This window comes from Mesoplodon densirostris, chromosome 14 (assembly GCF_025265405.1).
Source record: "Mesoplodon densirostris isolate mMesDen1 chromosome 14, mMesDen1 primary haplotype, whole genome shotgun sequence".
NCBI lineage: Eukaryota > Metazoa > Chordata > Mammalia > Artiodactyla > Ziphiidae > Mesoplodon > Mesoplodon densirostris.
The window spans coordinates 746147-769876 of record NC_082674.1 but is presented as its reverse complement, the minus strand read 5'-3'; the positions used below and the strand labels follow the sequence as shown (position 1 = coordinate 769876).

The following is a 23730-nucleotide window of genomic DNA, read 5'->3' as shown; positions in this document are numbered from 1 at the left end:
ATTTCTTGTGTCCATTGCAGGATCCTGAGCACCTGCCCTGTCGGGTTAGGGCCACCAAAGGCTTCAGGCTTCTCTGTCCGGGGGCGGTTTCCTCGCAGTTCCCTGTGCTGCTGAGGCGAGGGAGGCCCTGGTCCCGGGAAGCAAACCTGCATGCACAGGCCTGCTGAGCTGTCACCTGCCCAGTGCTCACCTGTCTTCATCTTTTGCAGCACACGTCATTGCCAAAGCCAAGGGCCTGGTGGTCCTGTCTGCGATAAAAGCTGGGTTTCTGGTCACTGCGAGAGGTGGCAGTGGGATCGTGCTGGCGCGCCTTCCAGATGGAAGTAAGCTAGCGTCCCTTCACTGGGAGGGGCGGAGAATCCTCGTCCCTTTTTCTGTTTCCACTGTGAACAGGTTTTATAGGGAGAGAGACAGGTTTTCCGGTGCCGCCTGGACTACCTTCCTCGGGCCGCTCCCTCCGTTTTCTCCATGGTCAGCCAACCCGTGAGACTCAAAATATCAGAAGAGGGGGCCCCCGTCTTTACACACTTTGTTGTCCTTCCATGGAGCATATACTAAACATTGACATTGTATTTCTGTTGTTACATGTGCATTCTTATTCCTCAGCTTCACCTTACAGTTGCTTTCTTTTGTTTTATGGAAGCTTTTTTCCCCCATTGTTCCTGTTCGAGATCTTAAAAACTGAAACATTTTAAAGAATATCCCCAGGGCAGAATCAAATTACAATCCGTATAATTTGGTTTTACTTTCTCGGGCGAAATCTAATACTTGCTTTTTCAGACATGACATCAAAATATGTTTGCTTGAATCCCAGGAGCCAACATATATAATACTTAAAATGTGTGTAGGTGTGTCATAACCAACCAAAAGGCTTTTATATGAATTTAACATTTGCTGTTCAGTTATATAATTGAACACATTTTTCTGTTAATAGCTCTTTTTAGTGTAGATAATTTAATTTTATTTTGAGGGAGAACATGGGCCATCCACTGACAGGAGATACATCAGCATTTGGGGGGCGCACGGCCCCAGAACTTGAGTCAGCGGGATTTGTTGTCCCCTGTGAGGCATCCCCACAGCAAACGTGAGTTTGCCCCTGAGGTTGTGGCTCAGATTCCATAGCTCTGGGCTTGGCTACGAAACAAAAAATGACAACATTCTCTTCTTCTCAAGAAAAGAAGCATTACCCAAATTTTCATGGGCAGATTCCCAGCAGTACAACCAGACAAGTAGGCACACTCAAATCGAGTCCACCGTGAGATGCACTCTGAGTCTGCAAGGAGCCCCCAGCCCTGCAGGTCCGAATGGTCACGGACCGGTGACTGTCAGAAAAGGGGGGGGGGGCGTCGACACCTGGGGCTCCTATCAGAACCTCAGGTGGACCTTCCTACTGGGTTAGATACCTAAGTTTCTCTCCCACATCTTCCCAAGTAGCTGCTGGTCACTCTGCAGAGGGTAATATAAAAGCCACCCAGTGGGGCACAGCAAATCCCCAGACCCTGGCCAGGTGGGCAGTGTTTAAACAGGGACAGTCCCTAACATAGGAAGTGGAAAATAACTTTGAGATTATGAGACATTAATTTCTGTAATCAAAACCCCTCTAAGCCCAGATAGATTAGTTCTGGGTATATTCAAGCACTAGCCTGTCATCTAGAATACATGATAGCAAGAAAAGTTAGGCTTAGGTAGCTACTGAGCGTTTTCAGAAAGTACTTCATCTAGACTATCCCACCCACCCCCCAATTATTGTTTTCTAGACTTGTTTAACACAATTGTGTCTAGATCAGGAAAAATAGGCACACAATAATCCTGAAATGTACCATATCATGGCAAATGGAATTATTGTACTTAGTCTCCAAATGTAAGGATATGTATCTTGTTAGAATTTTAATAATCTTGAATTTATAACCTATGTCTTGTGCTTCTGCTAGGCACAAAGTGTGTCAAAACAGTTTTTGCCCTCCAGGATTTACAATAGAAATGGTTTAGTATTATGCTACCCTTAGAAGTGATTATAATAAAATCTTTTGAATCCATTTGCTCTCTTATATCTATGACAAAATACTAACAAAAGACTAGAATTCCAGCTCAATTATTTTGTAAAACATTATGAATACTGATGGTTGTAATTATCAAATGCTATGTATATTTAATTGGTGAGAATTCAATAGTTTGGTATTAGGCATGTTTGTAGGGAAAGATTAGAAAACATAGACTTGTGAGTTTATGAGGCTCATAATGAATACCTAACACCTTTCAAACCTTTTTAACTTAAAAAATTATATATATTTATTAAAGAACATTTAAAAACATAGGTAAAAATGCCAAAATCTCATCATTTTAAGAAGAAGCACTATTAATTCACAGTTTAGCATTTTTCCTCCCCGTATTTATGTGCCAAGGAGTGTTAATCTTAGAGTAAATGTTGGTTTGTTTTTATTAGAATGGTCTGCACCTTCGGCCATCGGGATAGCTGGGCTTGGTGGAGGATTTGAACTAGGAATAGAGGTGAGTGGGTGATGTGTGTACATACAATTGCCCTATTCTCTAAAAGCAACTGATACATGAAAGTTGGGTGATCGCCTACTGTTCTTGTTTAACCACCTATGGAAATTGTTCCCTTTTATTTTCTTGACTCTCTACCTGAAGCTGTGTAATGTTTATAATTTTTCTCCTTTTCCTTCATTGAGAGTAGAGTTTCTTTCATTCACCATCTCATCTGTTTCCATCTTTAGCACATCTGTAGAACACTTATTCTCAGATCTGACAAACTACAATTGGCAGTTTATGGCTTCTGATTGCAGAGTCATGGGTGCAAACAGCTCAATGCCTCGTATCAACATTTGTGGCAAAATCCATTTTGGTATCCCTAATGTTCAAACTACTTCCAACTTTTTAAGTAAAGATTGACTTTGTATTGTTTCATTTTACAACTTTGCTGCTAATGATTACGGTTTCTATCAAATGGACTAGAAATTATACCAGTACACACTTGTTTACAGAGGTCTCTCCCACAGGGAGCATCTGCATGATATCAATCTTTCGTCTGCTGCTTTATTGCTAAGTGATTGGTAAATCAAATCTCCTAATATTCCCAAATCATTTTCTTCTCAAATTTCAGTCCATTTCTTCCTGAACTATCCTTTTATGAATTTGCTCTGTTGCCATAGTTTTAAATGCCCTTGGCCTTATTAGGAGGAACTATTTCCACTACTGATTTTCATTTTTATTTGACCTTTACTTGCTGCTGCATAAATTTGTGATATAAAAAGAGGAACATATTTTAGTTTTGCTATCATGACTGCCTTTTGGTTTTATATTCAACCAAATCATGGCCTTCAGAAACATCGCACTCGTGTGGAAAGCGTATTTTCAGCATCTGTTGTGCACCCCTGCTCACACCTCCTGGCACTGTACCCAGGTGTCCCTCATCACTGCCCTCTGACCCCAGGCTTTGGGGCTCCATCTCAAAGAGCATTTGCTTATATTTGCCATTTGTGGAAACTTTGAATGCAACTTACCCTCGTGGCTGTATAGAAATTAACTCTGGAATTCCATTTAAATACCTTACATGGAAGATAAGTATTAACTTTTAAAAACATCCACTTCAAGTAGAGATTAGAAGACTGTCCTAGGAGTTTGTGCCTCTTCAATATGACCTGGCTTTGCTTCCCTGAGTGTGGCTGTAAGGTTAGAGCTGTCAGTCACTTTTCAGTGCTAATGAGAGGCCGTGCTGGTTCCCCGGGAAGCATCTCAGACCTGGCCAGAAACATGCAGTTTCCGGGTGCAGCTCTGACCCAGGAAGAGCGAGGGAGCTTGGGGGTCGGTGGCCATGCGCCCGCGGAGCTCCTGCGGCTAGATGCTCTTGTCGCTCCAGCTCCAGTTCCAATGAAGTGCAGCAGGACCGTGGCCGACTCAGGCAGCGGGACCCACGCCCTCGAGTCTGCAGCCCCCCCCCCGCCCCAGGCTGCCTGGGCTCCTCTGGCGTTCTTCTTCCGCCAGACGCTTGCTCCTAGCGGGATGGGGTGCTCGGCACATGCTCCAGTCTGGAGATTTTCTTGCCTGGCCCTTACCTAGGTTGTGAGTCCTTCATACCTGTGTCCTCAGACTGGCCAAGTATCAAGCTCAAGTAGACGCCCAAAATAAATCTGTTTCTTTAAAGCACTGGCATCATCGGTTCAAACTATTAAATGTTTGTTGAATAATTTAATTATCTGCCATTCTGTTTTGGAATGGAATAGTTAGCAATAATGGCTAACATTCTCATAAAACTCTCACATGCCCTCTCAGAGAATCATTTCCATACTGTAGCCATGCTGAGTGGCCGTCGCTGCCATCGTTGTGTAGATAACTGAGTTACGTGGCGTCTCCAGCCAGAGAATGACAGGCTGGCCCTTCAGAGGGAGGCCTCTGGCTTCCATGGGTGCTTGGGTGAGTCTCCTCGCTGCTAGTGCCCCCTCTGGTTCTAACTGTAACTCCCACCCATATAACACGCCGTGGATTTCAGGGCACGGATGAGGTAGGCAGGGCGCATGTGATTATTTTCAATGCACAGAGATGCTAAGCATCTTGCAGAGGTGGTGTGTGGTCGTCTCTAATTGGTTTCACTGGAGACAGAGCCTGAGACAGGGCTCGTGGTGCACGTGACTTACTGAGCAAATGTTCTGGGTCGGGGGGGGGGGGAAACTATAAGGGGCTAAGGGAAGCAGGACAGAGAAGGGGAAGGGTCCAAGCAAGGCCGTGGTTCCAGGTAAACTCGCCCTGGTCTGATGACAGGAGGAGAAGGCAGGTCTTACGACAGAGGCAAGGGGGCTGGCATTTGGGGTCAGCTGCTCTCGCCACCTGGCAGCACGTGGGTGTGGCGTGTGGTGGCAGGGCTGGAGGGGACTGCAGCGCCCCCCGTGGTGGGACCAGACCCCTCTCCTGAGCCCAGGACCCCCTGTGAGCTTCCGCGCCCCTGCTGCCTCCCCCAGGTGGCGACCCCTTCATTACACGTGGAATGCGTACTTGACTATCAGGAAGTCTAGTTTTAGCTCCGCTTTGGAATCTAGACCAGGTTACGGTTCTGAAGGTATGTGAAGTTAGGGACGTGTACAGGATCTGTAGGCCTTCAGGAGCTTGGGCATTAGTTAAATATAGATTATGGCACTGGTCCACTCATGAGAACTGCTGAGAATTCCCAAGGTTGTATAACTCACACACACCCACCAAACACAACAAATGAAAGATTTAAAAGTCAGTGGAGTAAAGAAAGATAATGCTAAGACTTGGTTTAAACACCATTAATATTTTCTTTCCAGGACAATTATAGCAGAGCCCAGAGGTCTGAAAACCCTGGTACCTTGGATTATCCAATTGTTCGTTGTTTACCAAAAGCCAGAATCCACACCGGGCCATCAAGTCAGATCAACCTCGCTTTCACCCAAGATTGTAATGTGAGAAAAATGACTCCGCTTTTTCCAGGAGAATTTGGATGAACCCTTTTACTTTAATGATGAGGAAGGCATCTAGGCTTAAGTGGAGAAACTACAGTTAGAGATCAGAGTTCAATTTCTAAGTCCCCTAAGATTGCTGTGCAAGGGGAGGATCTGTTGGTGTGAGGAGAGAAAGCGGATGGGAACTCCTCAAATTTGGGTTGAACGTTGAGGCTGATGATGCCACGTACTGAGAGTATGAAAGCTTACTGCCCACAGGATGAGGCTTTCTGGGGAGTGAGACAGACTCCCGAGCAGAATGGCTTGAGAGATGGGAAAGAAGACCCTTCTATGGAGGGTAGGGGTGGGGCTGGGGGACGGGTCTCACTAGAACCACAGGAGGGAGCCCTGGGCTTCCTCGCCAGGTTGTCTGGATTTGGGGCTTGAAAGCTGTCGTTTCATTACAGGACGACAGCATCAGAGACTCGATGGCTTGGGTTCAAGGTGGGTAAACACTTGAGAGGGAGATGGGACAGTGCCGTGTTGGGGACAGGGTGTCAGGGGACGAGAAGCCCTCCGGTTCCTGAGAACATTTCTCCCCCAGCTTTTCCTGCATGATAGTTGTATTTTTTTAATTCTTTTTAAAGAATTGAGTTTAATTGTAAAACTCACATTTTATTTACAGTTAATTGTATCTTAATGCAATCTTATTAAGAAGCCTTTATCAAATTCTTAAATGTCTGTCTTAACTGTTTATTTGCTCCATTGCTCCAGTTTTCTTTCTGGGAATCTGTTTTGCTTTTTATTCTAAGCTGTGGAAATAAATCAAGAGCCGTTGGCAGTACTGCTGCTCTTCAAACTGTGCTGCTTTGGACCTGGTTCTCTACTTAGTCATGTCACCAAAGAACACAGGATTATCTTACTCTTATTTCAGGAGAACTGAATTGAGACTAGACATAAAATTAAAGGATTAATTTATTTTCTTTATTGACTCATATAGTTGTGCCTTACTTAACTATCCTAAGACGTACCAAGTAGAAGGAGACATAACAACTAGAGTATCCACAAGGTCACGGCTGGAAACTTATACTATCTGTGTATACTCTAAGCATTACGCAAAGTAATTTCATATATGTTATCTTAAAAAGTATATAAGATTTGGTTATGTAATCAGTGGCAAAATTGCTTAACTTTGCATCAGAAACGCTAAATAATTCTGTATCATTCAACACCATGATCCTCAGAAATTGTCCATGTATAAAATGGAATTAACAGTTGACATGAGTCTCAGTGATATGTTTTGCATGCGTCAATTAGCTGGCATATTTGGTCTGTCCTACGGAACTTGAGTGTATTTTTTCATGAAGGGATTCAAATTAAACTGTATCAGAAATTCCACTAGGCCCTTCCAAGTGCAATCACATTTGGTAATAATCAGATTCTTCTGTCAGATGAAAACAAAGATTTGAAAAATTTAAAGAACAATATAAATGAAGTCATCTTTTAAACATTAATCTGCTTGGCCTTTGCATATTTTATTGAGATGTGGTAAATATGCCAGGGTTTACAAATGATTTCAACTCATCTTTCAAACAACCCTAGATTTGTGTATATGCATATATACATGTATATACATATACCTATACGATTATATATACTTAGAAATCTGGTTACTATTATACCCATTTTACAGAGGAGATTGGGGCTTTGAGCCACTCAATCATTTGCCCAAGGTCACACAATATGCCAGGGGCAGAAGTGGAATTAACACCCAAATGGTTTCCATTTTGAGCCCAGATTCCCAGCGCCAGGCCCTCAGGCCTTCCGTTCTCTGGCACTTGACACACGTGCTTGACCTCCACGTGGTTCAGGGGGCAGGTCCTGCTGTGGACTTTAACCATGAAAAGGCCAAATGGAGCCAAAATGCTGCAGATGGCCCGGTGCTGCGAAGAGGAGCTGGGTTGAAAGTCTGGCCTCCCCAGCCGGCGCCTCTCCTCTGCGGTCGTGGGGTGAGGGGCCGTGGCCTGGGCACCCTGCGCGGCCTCACCGGGTGTCCCGCCCCAGCAGAGGCGAGTCTGAAGAACACGCCCTGTCTACAGCGATCCGCCCAGAGCGTGGAGACTCGCTCCAGCTTTGCTTTTACTTGGAGGATTAACCATGGTAATAGGCATAAAATCTTCCTCCTGGTGTTCTGCGCTTTGGGGCGGCTTCTGCTCGGGGGTCGCGTGGACCTGCAGGGGCGCCGGTGGGGACCAGACTCAGGCCCGCGGACTTTCCAACCTGTGTGTGACCTTTTCACGTGTCACTAGGACACGTCACTCAGCCTCACTAACCCGCGAGGCTGCAGAGAAGAAGAAGTCGATGCCCGGAGACCTCACACCACGTGCTCGATGCACAGTGAGTGCCCGGAGGCCTGTGCTCTGATTCCCGGTGGGAAGGTTAGCTGCTCACATCGATGCTCAGCTGAAAATACAGCACGACTCTGCTTGCATACTTTCTTTGGCTGCATTGAAAGTCTTGCTACATTACATATCGTATGTTGAGTTTTAGTAAACATATTTTAAATGATATTTAGACATAATTATTTTAAAATAAATGGCTGTCTACTTTTCAGGTATCGGATTTGGTAATAATTTTGAATTATGACAGAGCAGTAGAAGCTTTTGCAAAAGGTGGTAACCTAACACTTGGAGGGAATTTGACCGTGGCAGTTGGGCCCTTGGGAAGGTGAGCACCCTGAAATCCCTTTTGAGCAGCTCTTGGATAGTGAAGGCTTTAAAACTATATTGTTTTCCATTAAGAGAAACGAATTAAAATGACAGAAGTTTATGATTTACACGTGTCCCAGAGGATTTGAGGCTGCTTACAAATAATAAATATACAAAACACAGCCATTGTGATAAAATGAGAAAATCTGAAGCTAAAACACACAAAAAGAAATTAAATATTTCAGAAATGCAGGCTGTTGTATCTACAGGAATCAACATAAAATTTACCTTTAAGCTTTGAAGGAGCCAGGTCGAGTCAATTTTAATTCACTGAGAAAGGACAGCGTTGATCAGGGAAAAAAAGGGTTTTTTCAAACTAAATTATGAAAGATTGAAATGGAAGTGTTTTACTTGAGTGATGCTTACAATACTTAAAGTGTATTTTCCTTCTCTATTAATCAATAACTATTCTTGAGTTAATTGAGCAATTAAATATTTTAACCCCAGACTGTTTATAGAAGTTACTCAGTAAAATCATTTAAAAATGTTTCTAAGTTCCATGAAAATACTCACTGTAAAAAGAACCACAGTCTTTTACTCTTGAGGTATGTTTCCCTGTTTTATTGAAGGAAGACAATATGGGAAAATATCAGCTGTACGTGTGTTCTCCACATGCATCACACTGTTCTACAGCCACCTTAGCTTCTATGTACTTGCCATGAACTGTCCGTCCTCTAGACCACTTTGAACACACCTAGCTTAGGCCAGCAGGAAGTAAAATATGTAAAAATGATTGAAGTTGGGGATGGGGTTGGTGGTGTGATGAATTGGGAGATTGGGATTGATGTGTATATATATATATATATATATATATATATATATATATATATATATATACACACACTAATATGTATAAAATAGATAACTAATAGGAACCTTCTGTATAAAAGAATAAATAAATAAAATAAAATTTTAAAAAAGAGAAAGCCCTATGGACGTGACCTCATTAGATATTCAATAAATAATATTTCTCCCCCCCCCCAAAAAAAATGATTGAAGTAAGTGCAGAGCAAGATCCTTCTTTTGGGTTAGAAGTACAGTGCCAAACAGTCATCTTTAAGTGAAGATGCTCACAGTTCTGTGATGCAAAGCCTTCTGTTTTGCAGGAATTTAGAAGGAGATGTCTCCCTAAGAAGCTCAGCTGCTGTCTTTACTTACTGCAAGTCAAGAGGCCTCTTCGCTGGCATATCTTTAGAAGGTAGCTGTTTGATTGAGAGGAAAGAAACTAACCGAAAGTAAGTGCAAGGCAAATAATTTTAATTGATTTGAAGAACGTGTGATGAGAAAATAATACTTTGTAGATTCATGTCGTTCTTAAGAGAGTACAGAGTACCTTTGTACAGGCAAGTCTGTTGGCACCGTTTTTCCAACAGCATTTGCTCACTTTGTGTCTCTGCATCACATTTCGGTAATTCCTGCAATATTTCAAACGTTTTCATTATTACTACATTGGCTATGGTGATCTGTGATCAGTGACCTTTGGTGTTACTATGGTTATTGTTTGGGGCACCAGGAACTGCACCCCTATAGGATGGAGAACTTAATCAGTAAATGTGTGTGTATTCTGATGGCTCCTCAGACTGGCTCTTTCCACTCACCACCACCCCCTGCCCCCAAGTTTCTGTCCCCCTCCTCAGGCCTCCCGATTCCCTTAGACACAACAATATTGAAATTAATAACCCTACAAAGACCTCCAAGTGTTCAAGTGAAAAGAAGAGTTGCACGTCTCTTACTTTAAATCAAGAGCTAGAAATGACCGAGCTTAGTGAGGAAGGCATGTCAAAGCCAAGATGGGCCGAAAGATAGGTCTCTTGTGCCAAACCGTTAGGCAAGCTGTGATTGCAAAGGAAACGTTCTTGAAGGAAATTACAAGTGCTCCTCCAGTGAACACACAAATGATAAGAAGGCGAAACAGCCTTATTACTGATATGGAGAAAGTTTTAGTGGTTTGGATTGAAGACCAAACCAGCCACAACATTGCCTTCAGCCAAAGCCTCATCCAGAGCAAGGCCCTAATTCTTTTTAATTCTGTTCAGGCTGAGAGAGGTGAGGAAGCTGCAGAAGAAAAGTGTGAAGCTAGCAGAGGGGGACTCCTGAGGCTGAAGGGATGCAGCCGTCTCCATAACATCAAAGTGCAGCGTTCCTCAGGAGAGGTTTCCTACTGTTAGGCTCAGCCTTTGTCTTTCTTCCATAAGATAGAGACCAATTTTGATTTTAAAAACCGCAAGATTTGGAAGTATCCTAACAGGTGACGAGGAACTTCCACTTTAAACTGGCATCTGGCTAATTTTTCCCAAAACTGCTCTTCTGTATTTCCACGAAAATATGTCTAATTGCCCAGAAAAAGATAAAAAGCTAAGACTGAGAGGACTAATTCTAGAACCTGGCAGGAATCCCACTAATAGTGACCCTGACAGGGCTGGCCCTGCTGGTGGTGGACACACGTCTGCCGCTTACAGCAGACTTGAGAGAAGTTGAGTACCAAGTCTGCGGTGCCTGTTTACCCAGAATCCCACAGCACATGCAGAAACGTTCAGTGCAGACCTCAACAACCAGAAAATAGGAGGAATCGGGGGGAAAGTAAGGTTCGCAGAACTCTCCTTCTTGAAAAGTCAAGAGAAATGTCTTTACTTCTGGTTTTATTAATTTGAGAAATTTAAGTTAAGAATGCTTTTAGAAATTTGTGATTCTAGGCCTTTGGAAGATTTTCCAACTAAAGTTCACCTAAATCCTGGATAAACTAAAACAAATATACTTCTTAATCAGTTGCAGGGCTTCTAAACATGTAAGGCAAATCCTTACATAATTTTGGTACAAGTAAACATTTTAAGGAGACTATATGTTAGCACCACTTTTATAAGAAACTTAAAAAGTAAAAACCTATAAAGATGCATAGGTATGTGATTGTAATTATATGTGTATTAGTGTTTATATAAATATATGTTTATTATATGCATTTGTATATAAATATTCTATATATGTTTTTATGTATAAATGTATGTATATGTGATGTGCTTTTATATAATTGGGAAAAGGATATAAATATCAGACCATTTATGGTGATTGCCTCTAGAGGTGAGCTTGGAGAGGTGAATTTAGAGGCTTTAACATGGGTTATGGCTTGTAGTTAGTGTTTGAAAAGTAGTATCTATGAAGTGCTATATGTGAGTAAATCACACACACATACACACGTGTGTGTCCTACATTTAACTCTAGAAAAGATCTATGTCTGCAAAAGAAATATTCTTAATATATTTCTTATTAGATTTTATTGCCAAGACATTCGAGCTTATGACATTTTATTTGGAGATATACCACGGCCTGCTGAAGCAGAAGATCTTTATGAAATTCTTGATTCTTTTACTGAAAAGTATGAAAATGAAGGACAACGAATCAATGCAAGAAAAGCAGCACGGGAGAAGAAGAAGGCTTCTGTAATAATGCTTGGTTTTTATATTTTTCTTAGTAGCCACAGAAAATTTCTTTATATAGAACATTCTATCCTTGATATCAGGTTTCCAATAACCTACTACACTTCCCTTGTAATTTCATTAACATAAAGTTCTTGTGAAAATGTCATAAAACCTTGCCAGTCATCTATGCAAATTTCAGGAAGAAACATGGTTTTCCATGATTGCATTTCTGTAAGGATAGAACTTTATAATATTAATTAATAATACTAATAACTGCCGCTAGCCCGGGGCCTTGACGTGCAGAGGGTTTTGTGTGCCTCGTTCAACTAGTTCTGCACCTTTCGGAGCCGCGCGGCCCTTTCGGGGTCAGTGCATCGCTTTGTTCCACCTGCGCGGTGGAGCGCCGGGATGAGGGAAGCTTCCGGTTATAGACGCGTGTCCCCTGCCATCACCCGCTTGTTGTCCAGTTCAACCAGATGTGGCCCAGAGCAGTACGTGTGCTCTGTTAATGAGTGCATAGGATAACGTTTGCCGTGTACACCCATCAGGGGTGGGGCGGGGGGAAAGCCTTATATGCTCCTAAGTAAAAACAGTATTAAAATCACGTGCATTTTTTCTTGTTGTTGTTCCTCCCAGGCTAAAGAATTGCCTTCAAAACCATTGTCAAGACCACAGCAATCGTCTGCACAAGTACAGCTGAATTCTGGCTCTCAAAGTAAATATTTGTGTTGCAATTCAAATACATTTATAATTAAGTAATCGTGAAATATTATTAAGAAATCAAGCTACATTTAATGATAGATCTAAAGTCATTACTTTAGCGTCAAATAGAAGAACTAATGAGTATTAAAGAGAGAAAAACAAATGCTCAGCTTCTTCTAAACACACAAGGCAAATTCTCATTCCTGTAATTTGTGAAAATGTCTATTCTCATTCAGAAAATGCTTTTCCCAATTGACAAAGTGATTTATCTTTAAAGTTTTTCTTTTTTTGTCATTTCTTCCAAAGACAATTATCCTGCTAATTTGAAATGGAAACAAATAAGTCTATTTTTCTCATATACACATAGATGTATATTTCTGAATATTAATTTGACCATACATTCTTGGGAGCTCAGGGTTTCATAAGGTGGTTTTAAAATAGGATAAATTCGTGAAACAGCAGGTTTTTGGCCTTTACACCTCTTTCCATCACTCATTTTTATGACAGTCACTCTTGGAATTCTGCGTTTCATGTGTAGAGGTTACCAGTAAATAGCAATATATTAAAGTAGACAATGTCTCTTGTAATAATTAACTGTTCTGCAAGTGGCTTTGGACTGGCTTTTGAGAGCACAGTGATGAATCTAACTTGTCTCCTCCTTTAAAGAACTTTCCTTCTAGGAGCAGAGATATCACAGGTGGAAAAGTAACTGCAATCACTGGAAGGAAGTACAGTTGACCCTTGAATAGTGCAGAGGTTAGGGATGCCAACCCCTCATGCAGTCAAAAATCCATATATAACTTCTGACTCCCCCAAATAGCCCATTGCTGACTGGAAGCCTTACTGATAACATGAACAGTTGATTAACATGTATTTTGTATGTTATATGTGTTACATACTATATTCTTATATCAAGTAAGCTAGAAAAATATTATTAAGAAAATCATAAGGAAAAGAAAATACAATGATCATACTGTACTGTATTTATTTATACCATAAGTTTACATTGTCTGTTTACAAGATGAATTGTCTGTCAGTACGTACATCAATATTGTCTTATATGATACAAAAAACTGTAAATGTTATATGTATTACTAACACTAGACATAAAAAATGAAAAGATGATAGAAAAAGAAATTCGTATTTACAGGTATAATGATTCATGCATTGATAAAAAAGAAGCAGCAATATGACTGCTTCACGGTAGCCTAGCCTATACACTAATGAATGAAAAGTTATGAAATTTTTATGGCACACAGTATGACAGCCATATTGATAATACAGTATTAGAAACATTGTTACATTTTTTTAAAACCACTTACATGTGATGAAGACTGATAGTTTCTCTAATTATGAGAGAGAGAGAGAGAGAGAGAGAGGCATACAATACAGCAATGTAATTCTTTGAAAGCCAAGTTATAAAACAGTAAGAAAACTAACACATTATTAATTTTGTATTAAACATGACTCACCTTATGCCTGTGTGAGGATAGGCTATCCACTTCGATACACGTCTTGCCCATGATGTTCCGCACGATGAACACTTAGGCGATGATGGCGATAACACAAAGACGTCCCGTACAATTATTAGATTTTCACATGCGGACATTCACACATACACCACAGAAAAGTTTATTAACTGAACAGCATGATGGTTATTTACTATTCATTAAGTGGAGGTGGATCATCATAAAGGTCTTCATCCTCCGCATGCTCACGTTGAGCAGGCTGAGGAGGAAGAGGGTTCGTCTCAGGGGTGGCAGAGGTGGGGGAGGGGCTGGGGGAGGGGGAAGCAGGAGAGGCAGGCACACTCAGTGTCACTCGATGGAAATACATCGTAATATCTGTCTGACATTTTTGCTTTTTCATTTCTCTAAACATGGGTCTATAGGATCCCAGTCCTCCTTCCACTGTTTGCTCTAGTTTCAGTGCCTGCATCGTACACGTTAAAAGCAGGCTTGAATAATCAGAACCCTCTTCAGGATTGTCTGGTGTCAGCTTGTTTCTGGCACTGCTTCTGTGTCTTCTTCCTCATCGACTGGCACTGGTTCAGAACTTCTCATCTCCATCAAGTCGTCTTTTGTTAATGCCTCCGGTGTGGTGTCTATTAGCTTTTGAAATTCTCCAAGATCCGTATCTTGAAACCCTTCACAGCAACCCCCCGCCCCCATCTATTTTGCCATATCTACAATCTATTTCATGATTTCCTTGATTGGCTCTGTTGTAAATCCTCTGAAGTCATGCACGACATCTGGAACAGTTTTCTCCAGCAGGAGTTTATTGTCTCAGGATTGATGGCTTTCATGACTTTTCCTATAAGAAATAGCATCTTCAGTGGCGTAATCCTTCCAGACTTCCATAATGTTCTCTTTATAGGCGTTTTCTTCCATAGCATCAACAGTTCTTTCCATAGAGTACCATGTGTGATGAGAGCCTTTAAAGGTCTTGATGATCCCCTGATCTAGAGGCTGGAAATAGAGACGTTGTGTTTGAGGCCAAGTGCACAACTTGGTGGTCTACTCATGGAGTTGAACTCACGGGGTTCTGGGGGGCCAGGGGCATTGTCCAATATCAAAAGAACTTTAAAAAGCAGTCCCTTACTGGCAAGATACTTCCTGATTTCAGGGACCAATCCAGAAAAAGGGTTCTCATGGTCCAGGCCTTCTTTTTGTACAACCAAAAGATGGGCAGCTTGCGTTTATCTTTTCCCTTCTAGGTTTGGGGTTTAGCAGTTCTATAGATGATGGCAGTTCTGATCATAAACTCCACTGCCTATGCACAAAAGAACAGAGTTGGTCTATCCCTTCCTGCCTTAAATCCTGATGCTCACTTCTCTTCCTTCCTAATAAATGTCCTTGGTTGCATTTTTCTCTCCCAGAATAGGGTAGTTTCATCTGCATTAAAAACTTGTTCAGGCAGATGTCCTATCTCCTCAATGATTTCTTTAATGGCTTCTGGGAACTTGTCTGCTGCCTCTTGGTCACCAGAAGATGCTTCTGTTATCTTGACAGTATTTAAGCAGATAATTCACTAAAATGATCAAGCCAGCCTTTGCTGGTATTTAATTCTCCAGCCTTAGATCCTTCACCTTCTTTTTGCTTTAAGCTCTCATATAATGACTTTGCTTTCTCTTGAATCATATTAGAGTCGATAGCAATCCTGCACCCACATAAAAACTGCATTTTTAATACAAGATAAAAAGGTCTCTCACAAAAGATGCAAGGTTTATGTGCCTGTCGGTGTAGCTGCAGCAACAGCTTCATGAATTTCCTTTTCTTTAAAAAAAAATTTTTTTTTGATGTGGACCATTTTTAAAGTCTTTATTGAATTTGTTACAATATTGTTTCTGCTTTATGTTTTCGTTTTTTGGCCACAAGGCATGTGGGATCTTAGCTCCCCAACCAGGGATCCAACCCACAACCCCTGCATTGGAAGGTGAAGTCTTAACCACTGGACTGCCAGGGAAGTCCCTCCTTTTCATTTTTTACAACGGTTCTTACACTGAATTTATTTACGTTGGAATAGTGGGGAGCTGCAGCTGCAGACTTCGATTTACAGTATACATCAAGCAGTTCAGCTTTTGCTTGTAATGACTTTTCTCTGCCTCTTGGAAGCACTTCCAGGACCACTAGTAGCACTTTGTATGGGTCCCATAGTGTTATTCAAGGTTTACATCGTCCCCAAAATGTAAGAACAACAATTCAGTTTGAAATATGGATGTTAATGTTGGTATAGTTAGTTAAGTCTGATGAGCAGTAAATACTTTGTAGATTAGGTGATTTACTTTTTTTTTTTTTTTTTTGCTTTCAACAAAGCTGAAGAGAGACTTAATGGTGCTGTTATCTGAATTTATAATAAGAATAGTAATTAATATTATCATTATATATTATTTTAAAAATCACATAGCTACTTATCACCAAAATAAAAAATTATAATAGTAATAATTTATTATTTCATAAGTAATATTTTATTATTGCTATTGTTTGATGATAGATCACTATGCGATTTTTTTTTATCTCTATCTTAGAAGGGACGTAAAAAATTCTGTTACATTCCTATAAAATATCTCTTTCTTGCCCTCTCTAGTTTTTATAACAACCAGATTTCTTAACACCTAACACCTATATCTTTAAAAAAGAACACTGAAATACAATTTAATGTTGAAACTATGTCATTCCAGAAATAATAGTCATCCTGTGTATATGAACTAATTTTTAAATTGTCCACTTATTGAGATGCATTTCAAATAACCTTTTACTTTCCTGTTTAGTAAATTGACAAATTCATACTATATTTAAAGTTTTGATCAATGTGTGCTAATAATGATTATGATAACTCAATCTATAAGAAATTATTTAATAGATGATCGTGTTACATAAAATAAAATTTTAAAAGTAAACTTATGTACAAATTTGTGTTGTAGAAACTTACATAAAGTACAATATTAATACATTGCTAGAAAATCTTTGGGACAAATTAAATGAAAATATGATTTAACGGTTAAAAATTAAAAACATCTTGTTGATTTTCTTTAATGAATGCTGATGGGTTCAGATCACTATCATATTTAGATCCTTTTATCCAAAAAGGGAGTGATATGAATGTTTAAGTAATTGATATTGAAATATGCTAAAAAGTACACCCTTAAGCTTACAGTTAACAATTTTAGGTATCAATTTAAAAACATACAAGTGAATACTTGCTGTTTAAAAATTACTTCAGATGTTAAGCAAGCAAGAATGTCTGAAAATCACTGGCTTGGGGATTATAAATTTTCTTATTCAGGTATTTTCTGGAAAAAGAGTTGTCTGTGTTTTTCCTGAATGTGTAATTGCAAGGCCATGAGTTGTAGTTTATGTGCGTCTGGTCATACGGATATCAGACATTTACCATCTGCCTTACGTTTGGTCTATTTTCAGGTAGAAAATAGGAATACCTGAGGAATATTCAGGTACTCCTCTTGATTTAAAGATGATAAAATAATGATATTTCTATCAGAGTGATTTAAAATATTTACTTAACGAGAACAAGCTTTGACATTCTTGGGTATTTTATATACTATATACTAATAAGTTTTCTAAATGTTCCCCCTCTTTTATTTATCTATTTACTTTTTTTCAGGTAACAGAAATGAATATAATCTCTATCCTGAACTTTCCAGCTACCGTGAGAGAGTCGGTAAGTAAAAATATCTCTGTTTTAAAAATGATTCATAACCATCTTATAATTACAAACTTCCTAATTAATCTAGCAGGTTGTGAAAATATCTGGGAAGTTGTTTAGCACTGCTTCTTTGATTTATGGAATATCCACGTTATCTTGAGAAGCACTTCATTTAAAACATGCTCTGCACAGTTAGAATGATTAAACTTGATAAGGTCAACAGACAGGCTGGACTTGCTTGGGGAAGGGGACCCATCGGGACCTGAGGGATAAGGGACATTAGCTACAATTGAGCAGAGGCTGTGGTCCACCCCCACCATCCCAATGTGGATCCCCCCCAAGAAGGCCTTGGCAAAGTGACTCTGGGAAGTAGGGTTCCTTTTTTCAGATTTCTCTAAAGCCTGTACCTGTAGTATAGATGCCTAATAAATATTAGAAATATCTCTTAAAAAGCAATAATGGGGCTTCCCTGGTGGCGCAGTGGTTGAGAGTCCGCCTGCCGATGCAGGGGACACGGGTTCGTGCCCCAGTCTGGGAAGATCCCGCATGCCGTGGAGCCGCTAGGCCCGTGAGCCATGGCCACTGAGCCTGCGTGTCTGGAGCCTGTGCTCCAGAACGGGAGAGGCCACAACAGTGAGAGGCCCGCGTACCGCAAAAAAACAAAACAAAACAAAACAAAACAATAATGGAAAATGTCTAATAATAAGAAACAAAACCCTAACTGGGCTCTGGAGACAGAGGCTCCGACTTACAGCCAATACTCTCATTCACTGGCTGTGTGATCCAAACACAATGTTACTTCCCATGGTTGGGTGGTTGGTTGGGTTTTGCTTTTATATTTGAGGGTAGGACAAGTTAAGTGGTATAAACAGTACGTAATAAGTTAATATAAATATTAATTTATTTTAGTTCTTTCTCAAAATATAAGAGATTCTGAAGAAGAAAATGTAAGGAAAGATTTAAAGTCTATTTTAAAAATAAATCTTACTTTACATTACCGTATGAAATGGTTAAATCCATACCAAGGACTTCCTTACACCTGGTCTATCAGGCTTGCAGGGAAAAGTCACAACCCACAGTCCTGAGGCTCGAGTTGAAAACGCATTTGAGCAGGACATCTGGCTCCCCACAGCCTGTCCCATGCCCACAGACGAGCTGCAATTTTGCACGGGCATAACAATAATTCTCCAGATTGTACGTACTTTTGCTTTGCACCCTTTGGAAGCTCCAAACCACCTAGTCATCTGGCCTCTCGGTGAAACAAGCCTTGAGCGTCCACAGCCCCGTTTACTGGGGTGGTTTGTAACTGAAGGTCTGTACCTCCTCGGTCAGCCTCCATCATCATCTTCTCATCCACCCTACGACTGTCAGTAACACTTTGGGCACAGTGGACAGCTCTCTATTGTGGGACTGTGCTGTGCGGGTCTTAGCAGTACCCATGGACTAAGCCCACTCGATGCCAGTAGTACCCCCTCCCCACGTGTGACAACCACAAATGCCCCAGACTTTGCCTTTTGAGAACCGCTGGTCTGGTGGCCTCGCCTGGTAGCCTCATCCGGCTCACTTGCCATTGACCCTTACACTCCTACAGAGGACGTGGTCACCAAAGTTATAGATGCCACATGTAGCCTGGAGGGACATAGGTGCTAGGATCAAGTCAGCCACCCAGCTCATCACTGCAGTAAATGTGAAACAAAACCAAAGCTGTGTTCTCTTATTTCTGGTTGCTTCTTGAAGGGGACCTTCCAAAGGCTGAGATTCTTCTTCTGAGTCATGTCTTGGGCCAGATGTGTTGGCTACATATGGGTTACATTATGCAGGCTCCGCTGAGAAGTAAAATAGCAGCATCCCGTGGACGCAGACTTGCTAATTATGAGCCTCAGAGCAGCTGCCAATCACCAAAGCTGATTGTAATCTGTTTCCTGTTAAGCATAGCCCTGATTTGGGAGAGAAAAATAACCTCTATTTGAATTAAACTTGAATATTTTGATGAAAGTGGTCAATTGCTTCAGAGATCCTCCAGATTTTTTTTGAGCACAGGAATATAAAACTTGAAGGCATATATTGCTCAGAAGGAAGGCGTCTGTGAACACTGGCTGCTGTAGTGACCCAGTGTGCTTTGTGTCCATGGTTTCCAGGGTGGTCTCCCTTCCTGGAAGAACATATCTCCTTGGCTCACCTTTTCTAATGAAGTATTTTGTGGGCATTAAACTTCTCCTTTTGGAAATTATCACAAACATTTACAGTAAAGAGGAACTTTCAGTCATTTTTAGCTTATTGAAGAACAAGCTAGCAGCAGGGCATGGCACTGGCCTGTGAACTGGTCCCTCCTGGGAGCACCTGCCCTTACTCGGGCCCGGCTCACTCCTTTGTTTTCATGTGAATGAACTTTGCCAACAACCCCTCAACTCCCGACTGTCCTACACTCTTCCCAGGAGGTAGAGGGATTTGCCTGACTGGTGAGTTGGGTGAGGAGTTTGGCACTCCTCTGTCTGCCTCTCTTAGCCACATTCTTCACTAGCTCTACCAGCCATGACACCTCCCTCTCTGCCTCACCTCTGTTCGAAACTCGAGTGGGAAGAGGAACGTTGACTGTTGGCCTCCTCAAACCCAGCAGCACCGCCTTGTCCTCTGCTGCAACTCAGTACCATCTGCTTTGCCCTTATACCCATCTTTCCCATTATCTTATTTGGAAACCGCAATTCAGAGGCAGGGATCGAACCAAGTCTGTGACCCCCTCTGTCTTTTCTTTAGGTCTAATATCTTTCTTCCTCTAATTTATTCATCATAAAATATATTTCTAAAACTGCTAAAAACAAATTCAGTTATCAGTGATTACCAGGGGTCCTCAGCATCGGATATTCTTATTATTTGTACAGTCTGGATAACTCAGTGACGCAGGAAAATATACTAGTTCTCCTTGAAAATCTGCCTAACAAAAGCAAAATGCACTGATGAATCTAAGTTCAGTCTGTTGAATGCAATTTAAGACTCATATGGTTGCTGAGGACCCTGGGGTATAATCTCAATAGTGATTAAGATTGTCTGAAGAAAGACTTCCGAGATTCAAATCTCACCCCCTTGGGCAAATCACTTAACATCTGCAAGTCTCAGGTTCATATTCTGTGAAGTGGGGATGAGGGAGCTGCCTCCTAGGGAGTGAGGAACGAGGGTGCTCATCACAGTGCCCGGCTCAGGGAACAGGAGCTGCTCTTATCATAGCCACACTGAATGACACCTGTTATCATGGTGATCACCATTCCTATGCATCTTTGATTTTGTGTACAAAATGTGTACACGTATGGCAGCTAAGATGGCTATGGCTTCCAGAACATTCTCTGATATTCACAAGCACTCTTTTTTTTTTTTTTTTTTTTTTTTTTTTTTTTTTTTTTTTTTTTTTTTTTGCGGTATGCGGGCCTCTCACTGTTGTGGCCTCCCCCGTCGCGGAGCACAGGCTCCGGACACGCAGGCTCCGGACGCGCAGGCTCAGCGGCCATGGCTCACGGGCCCAGCCGCTCCGCGGCATATGGGATCCTCCCAGACCGGGGCACGAACCCGTATCCCCTGCATCGGCAGGCGGACTCTCAACCACTTGCGCCACCAGGGAGGCCCAAGCACTCTTTTTTTATGTGCTTCTTTCTATTATCCGAAATGTCTGGGAGACAAGAGGGGGAGGAGGAGTTACTCGAGGGTTTTCATTAATTAAGTTCAGTTAATTGAGATTGAGCTTTATATATGGAGGTTATAAATGTAATTATTGATAGAGGAAAATAGCTTTCAGAATGATTTTTTTCTTTAACATTAACTTACATTCTTCTGATCTAATCACAATGAGGCATGGCATTTCTGCACGTCCCATCTCAATGTAGTATTATAGCTACTTTTCAAAGTACATAGTAATGACTGTTCACTCATATGTGTTAGTAGTCATTTAACTGGTTTTGATTTTATCCAGACTATATCAAAATTTTATTCTTTTAATGACACACTTTTAATCTTATTTCTTAAAATTAACAGGTTAAAAGTAAATACAGTATAAAATATAAAAATATACAGAACTTTTCTGTTTTATAGAAAAAAATTGTACCAGTAATATTGCTGATATAATTATACTCGTTATTATTAAAGTTATTTCTTTAGGAGAACTCAACTACATGGCACATGCTTTATTGAAAGAACTGTAGCACCATCTTGTGTGAGATACACATTCAATGCTTCAGTAAATGTAGTTTAACTAGAGTGTTGACTATTTTCATTTCTTACTAATAGGCCAAGGTCACTTTATTTTTTCTTATTATAGTATTATAGGCTCAAATAAGTAACTGGATTTAGAATTTGGTTATTTATATTTTCAGTACATCTGTACTAAGATGCATTTAACAAGCATCTAATTGCACAAAATTATATGAAACATAGAAATACCAAATTCCATGTAGCTGAGTACCCAGAAAGTATGTTTCTTTATATTTCTTATGATGCTATACAGTTTGTAATATTTAATGTCTTTTACTCATGTTACCCACTCAATTCTCAAGGTATTTTTTTTTCCCAATATGGGTTGAAGTTCTGGTTAAATATATGTCGACATGCTTCTTGATGTGCTAATTTGAATTTCATCTCTCTTTTGAGAGAAAGGAGCAAGTAAGTACAGAAATGAAAACAGCCATAAAAGCCTGGGGAAAAGAAGTGTCTACTGATGAAACAGCAAATGCATCCGAGCTGTAATCCTCATTATCAATGACCACAGAGCACGATTTTTAAGTTGAATCTTTTATGATACAATCAAGTGCATAAATATCAACTTTTATCTAATAGCTATAATTCATTGAAGCTACCATGACTATTCTATTGAAATTGGAAAAACAATAATATTATCTTATAGTTTAGTCAAAATTTTAACAATTATAACCACAAATATTTGCCAAACACATATTTAAGTACATAGCAATATGCAGTTTGACTTGTGTGGATTTAGGAAATGTTATTACCAAATATTTGCTCTTTACAAAGAAGAAAAGCGTAAGTTTAATAAAGTGATGAAAATCACACAGACCATGTGCTGTGAGTTCTGCTGGCCTCCAACATCAGAATACCAAGCCCTGAGTTGTTAATTTATATCTTACCTACACATCCAGTTTTTCTCATAAAAATGTGAATAAATACTTTTTTCTTCTTTTAGGCAATTTGAACCAATCTATAGAAGTGACAGCACTATATTCTTTTGAAGGACAACAGCCAGGAGATTTGAATTTTCAAGCTGGAGACAGAATCACAGTTATATCAAAAACAGATTCACATTTTGATTGGTGGGAAGGAAATCTTCGAGGTCAAACTGGCATTTTTCCAGCCAACTATGTTACCATGAATTAAAGTTTATATTATTTTCTTCTTTGAGGATTACAAAAAAAAATATTACTACACTGGCAGGATTTACTATTCAGTTAAACAATGTTTAGTATAAGTTTAAAAACACTTCTGTTTATTCCGTAAACTTATCCAGTATGTAAAAGATTTTGTTTATCTATCTATCTATCTATCTATCTATCTATAGTTACATATCTTTAAATACTTTCCACTGATTTTTATCACATATACTATTTAATAGTTTAATATCCTCCAATTTATATGGTCACATTTCTTTTGTGTTCATTTTCAAACATCACTAAACATTTGATTTGGCTAGGTATATGATGACTTTATTTTATCTGGAGAATCTTAAGGATAGGGGCATGAATACCAATTTATATATTTGCAAAGTGACTAGAAAAGAATACATTGGCTTAAATAGTGTATTAAGCAATACTTAGAGTTGTAGGTATTAACTAGAATATTAATCCTTAAAAATTATCTCTATACCTTCAAAAATTATATGTAAGAAACACACTATGACAAAGAAATTCAACCACTATGCATTAAAAAATGATGACATCTGTTAACTTTCTTTCTTTATGAGGTTACGCTTGTTCATGGGTAGCAGTAAAATAAAGTTATGTTGATATGGTTCCATTGTCCCTAAATAAATGTTTTTAAAATGCTAAGTTAACGTCTTGATTTTGTTTTTCTTATTTTCTTTTTGAAAAGTAACCAGAGGTCTGTGGTTGGTCTGGATGTTAAAACCCACCTCCATGACTATGCTACTGACCTCTTTTTTTCAGCTTTATTAATATATAATTGACAAATAAAGTTGTAAAATATTTAAAGGGTACAACATGATGCTTTGAAATACATATGCATTGTGAAAGGATCCCCACTTAGTTAATTAACACA

At 40.0% G+C, this 23730-nt stretch overlaps 1 protein-coding gene across 3 annotated transcripts in view; it reads left to right on the top strand.

Moving 5' to 3' along the window:
* SH3YL1 (SH3 and SYLF domain containing 1) overlaps positions 1-22945 on the top strand; it is a 41762-nt gene extending 18817 nt beyond the window's left edge. Inside the window, exons 4-12 of one of the 3 annotated variants that reach the window (XM_060117202.1) lie at positions 210-323; positions 2444-2508; positions 5301-5435; positions 8029-8141; positions 9289-9417; positions 11448-11616; positions 12232-12310; positions 17419-17475; positions 22643-22945. In XM_060117202.1, coding sequence (XP_059973185.1) covers positions 210-323; positions 2444-2508; positions 5301-5435; positions 8029-8141; positions 9289-9417; positions 11448-11616; positions 12232-12310; positions 17419-17475; positions 22643-22833 — 1052 coding nt within the window. In that variant the 3' untranslated portion in view covers positions 22834-22945. Of the gene's footprint in view, positions 1-209; positions 324-2443; positions 2509-5300; positions 5436-5881; positions 5919-8028; positions 8142-9288; positions 9418-11447; positions 11617-12231; positions 12311-17418; positions 17476-22642 lie in introns of those variants that run through there. The other 2 variants (XM_060117203.1, XM_060117204.1) reach the window with 2 other exon arrangements.
* The last annotated feature ends 785 nt before the right edge of the window (positions 22946-23730 follow it).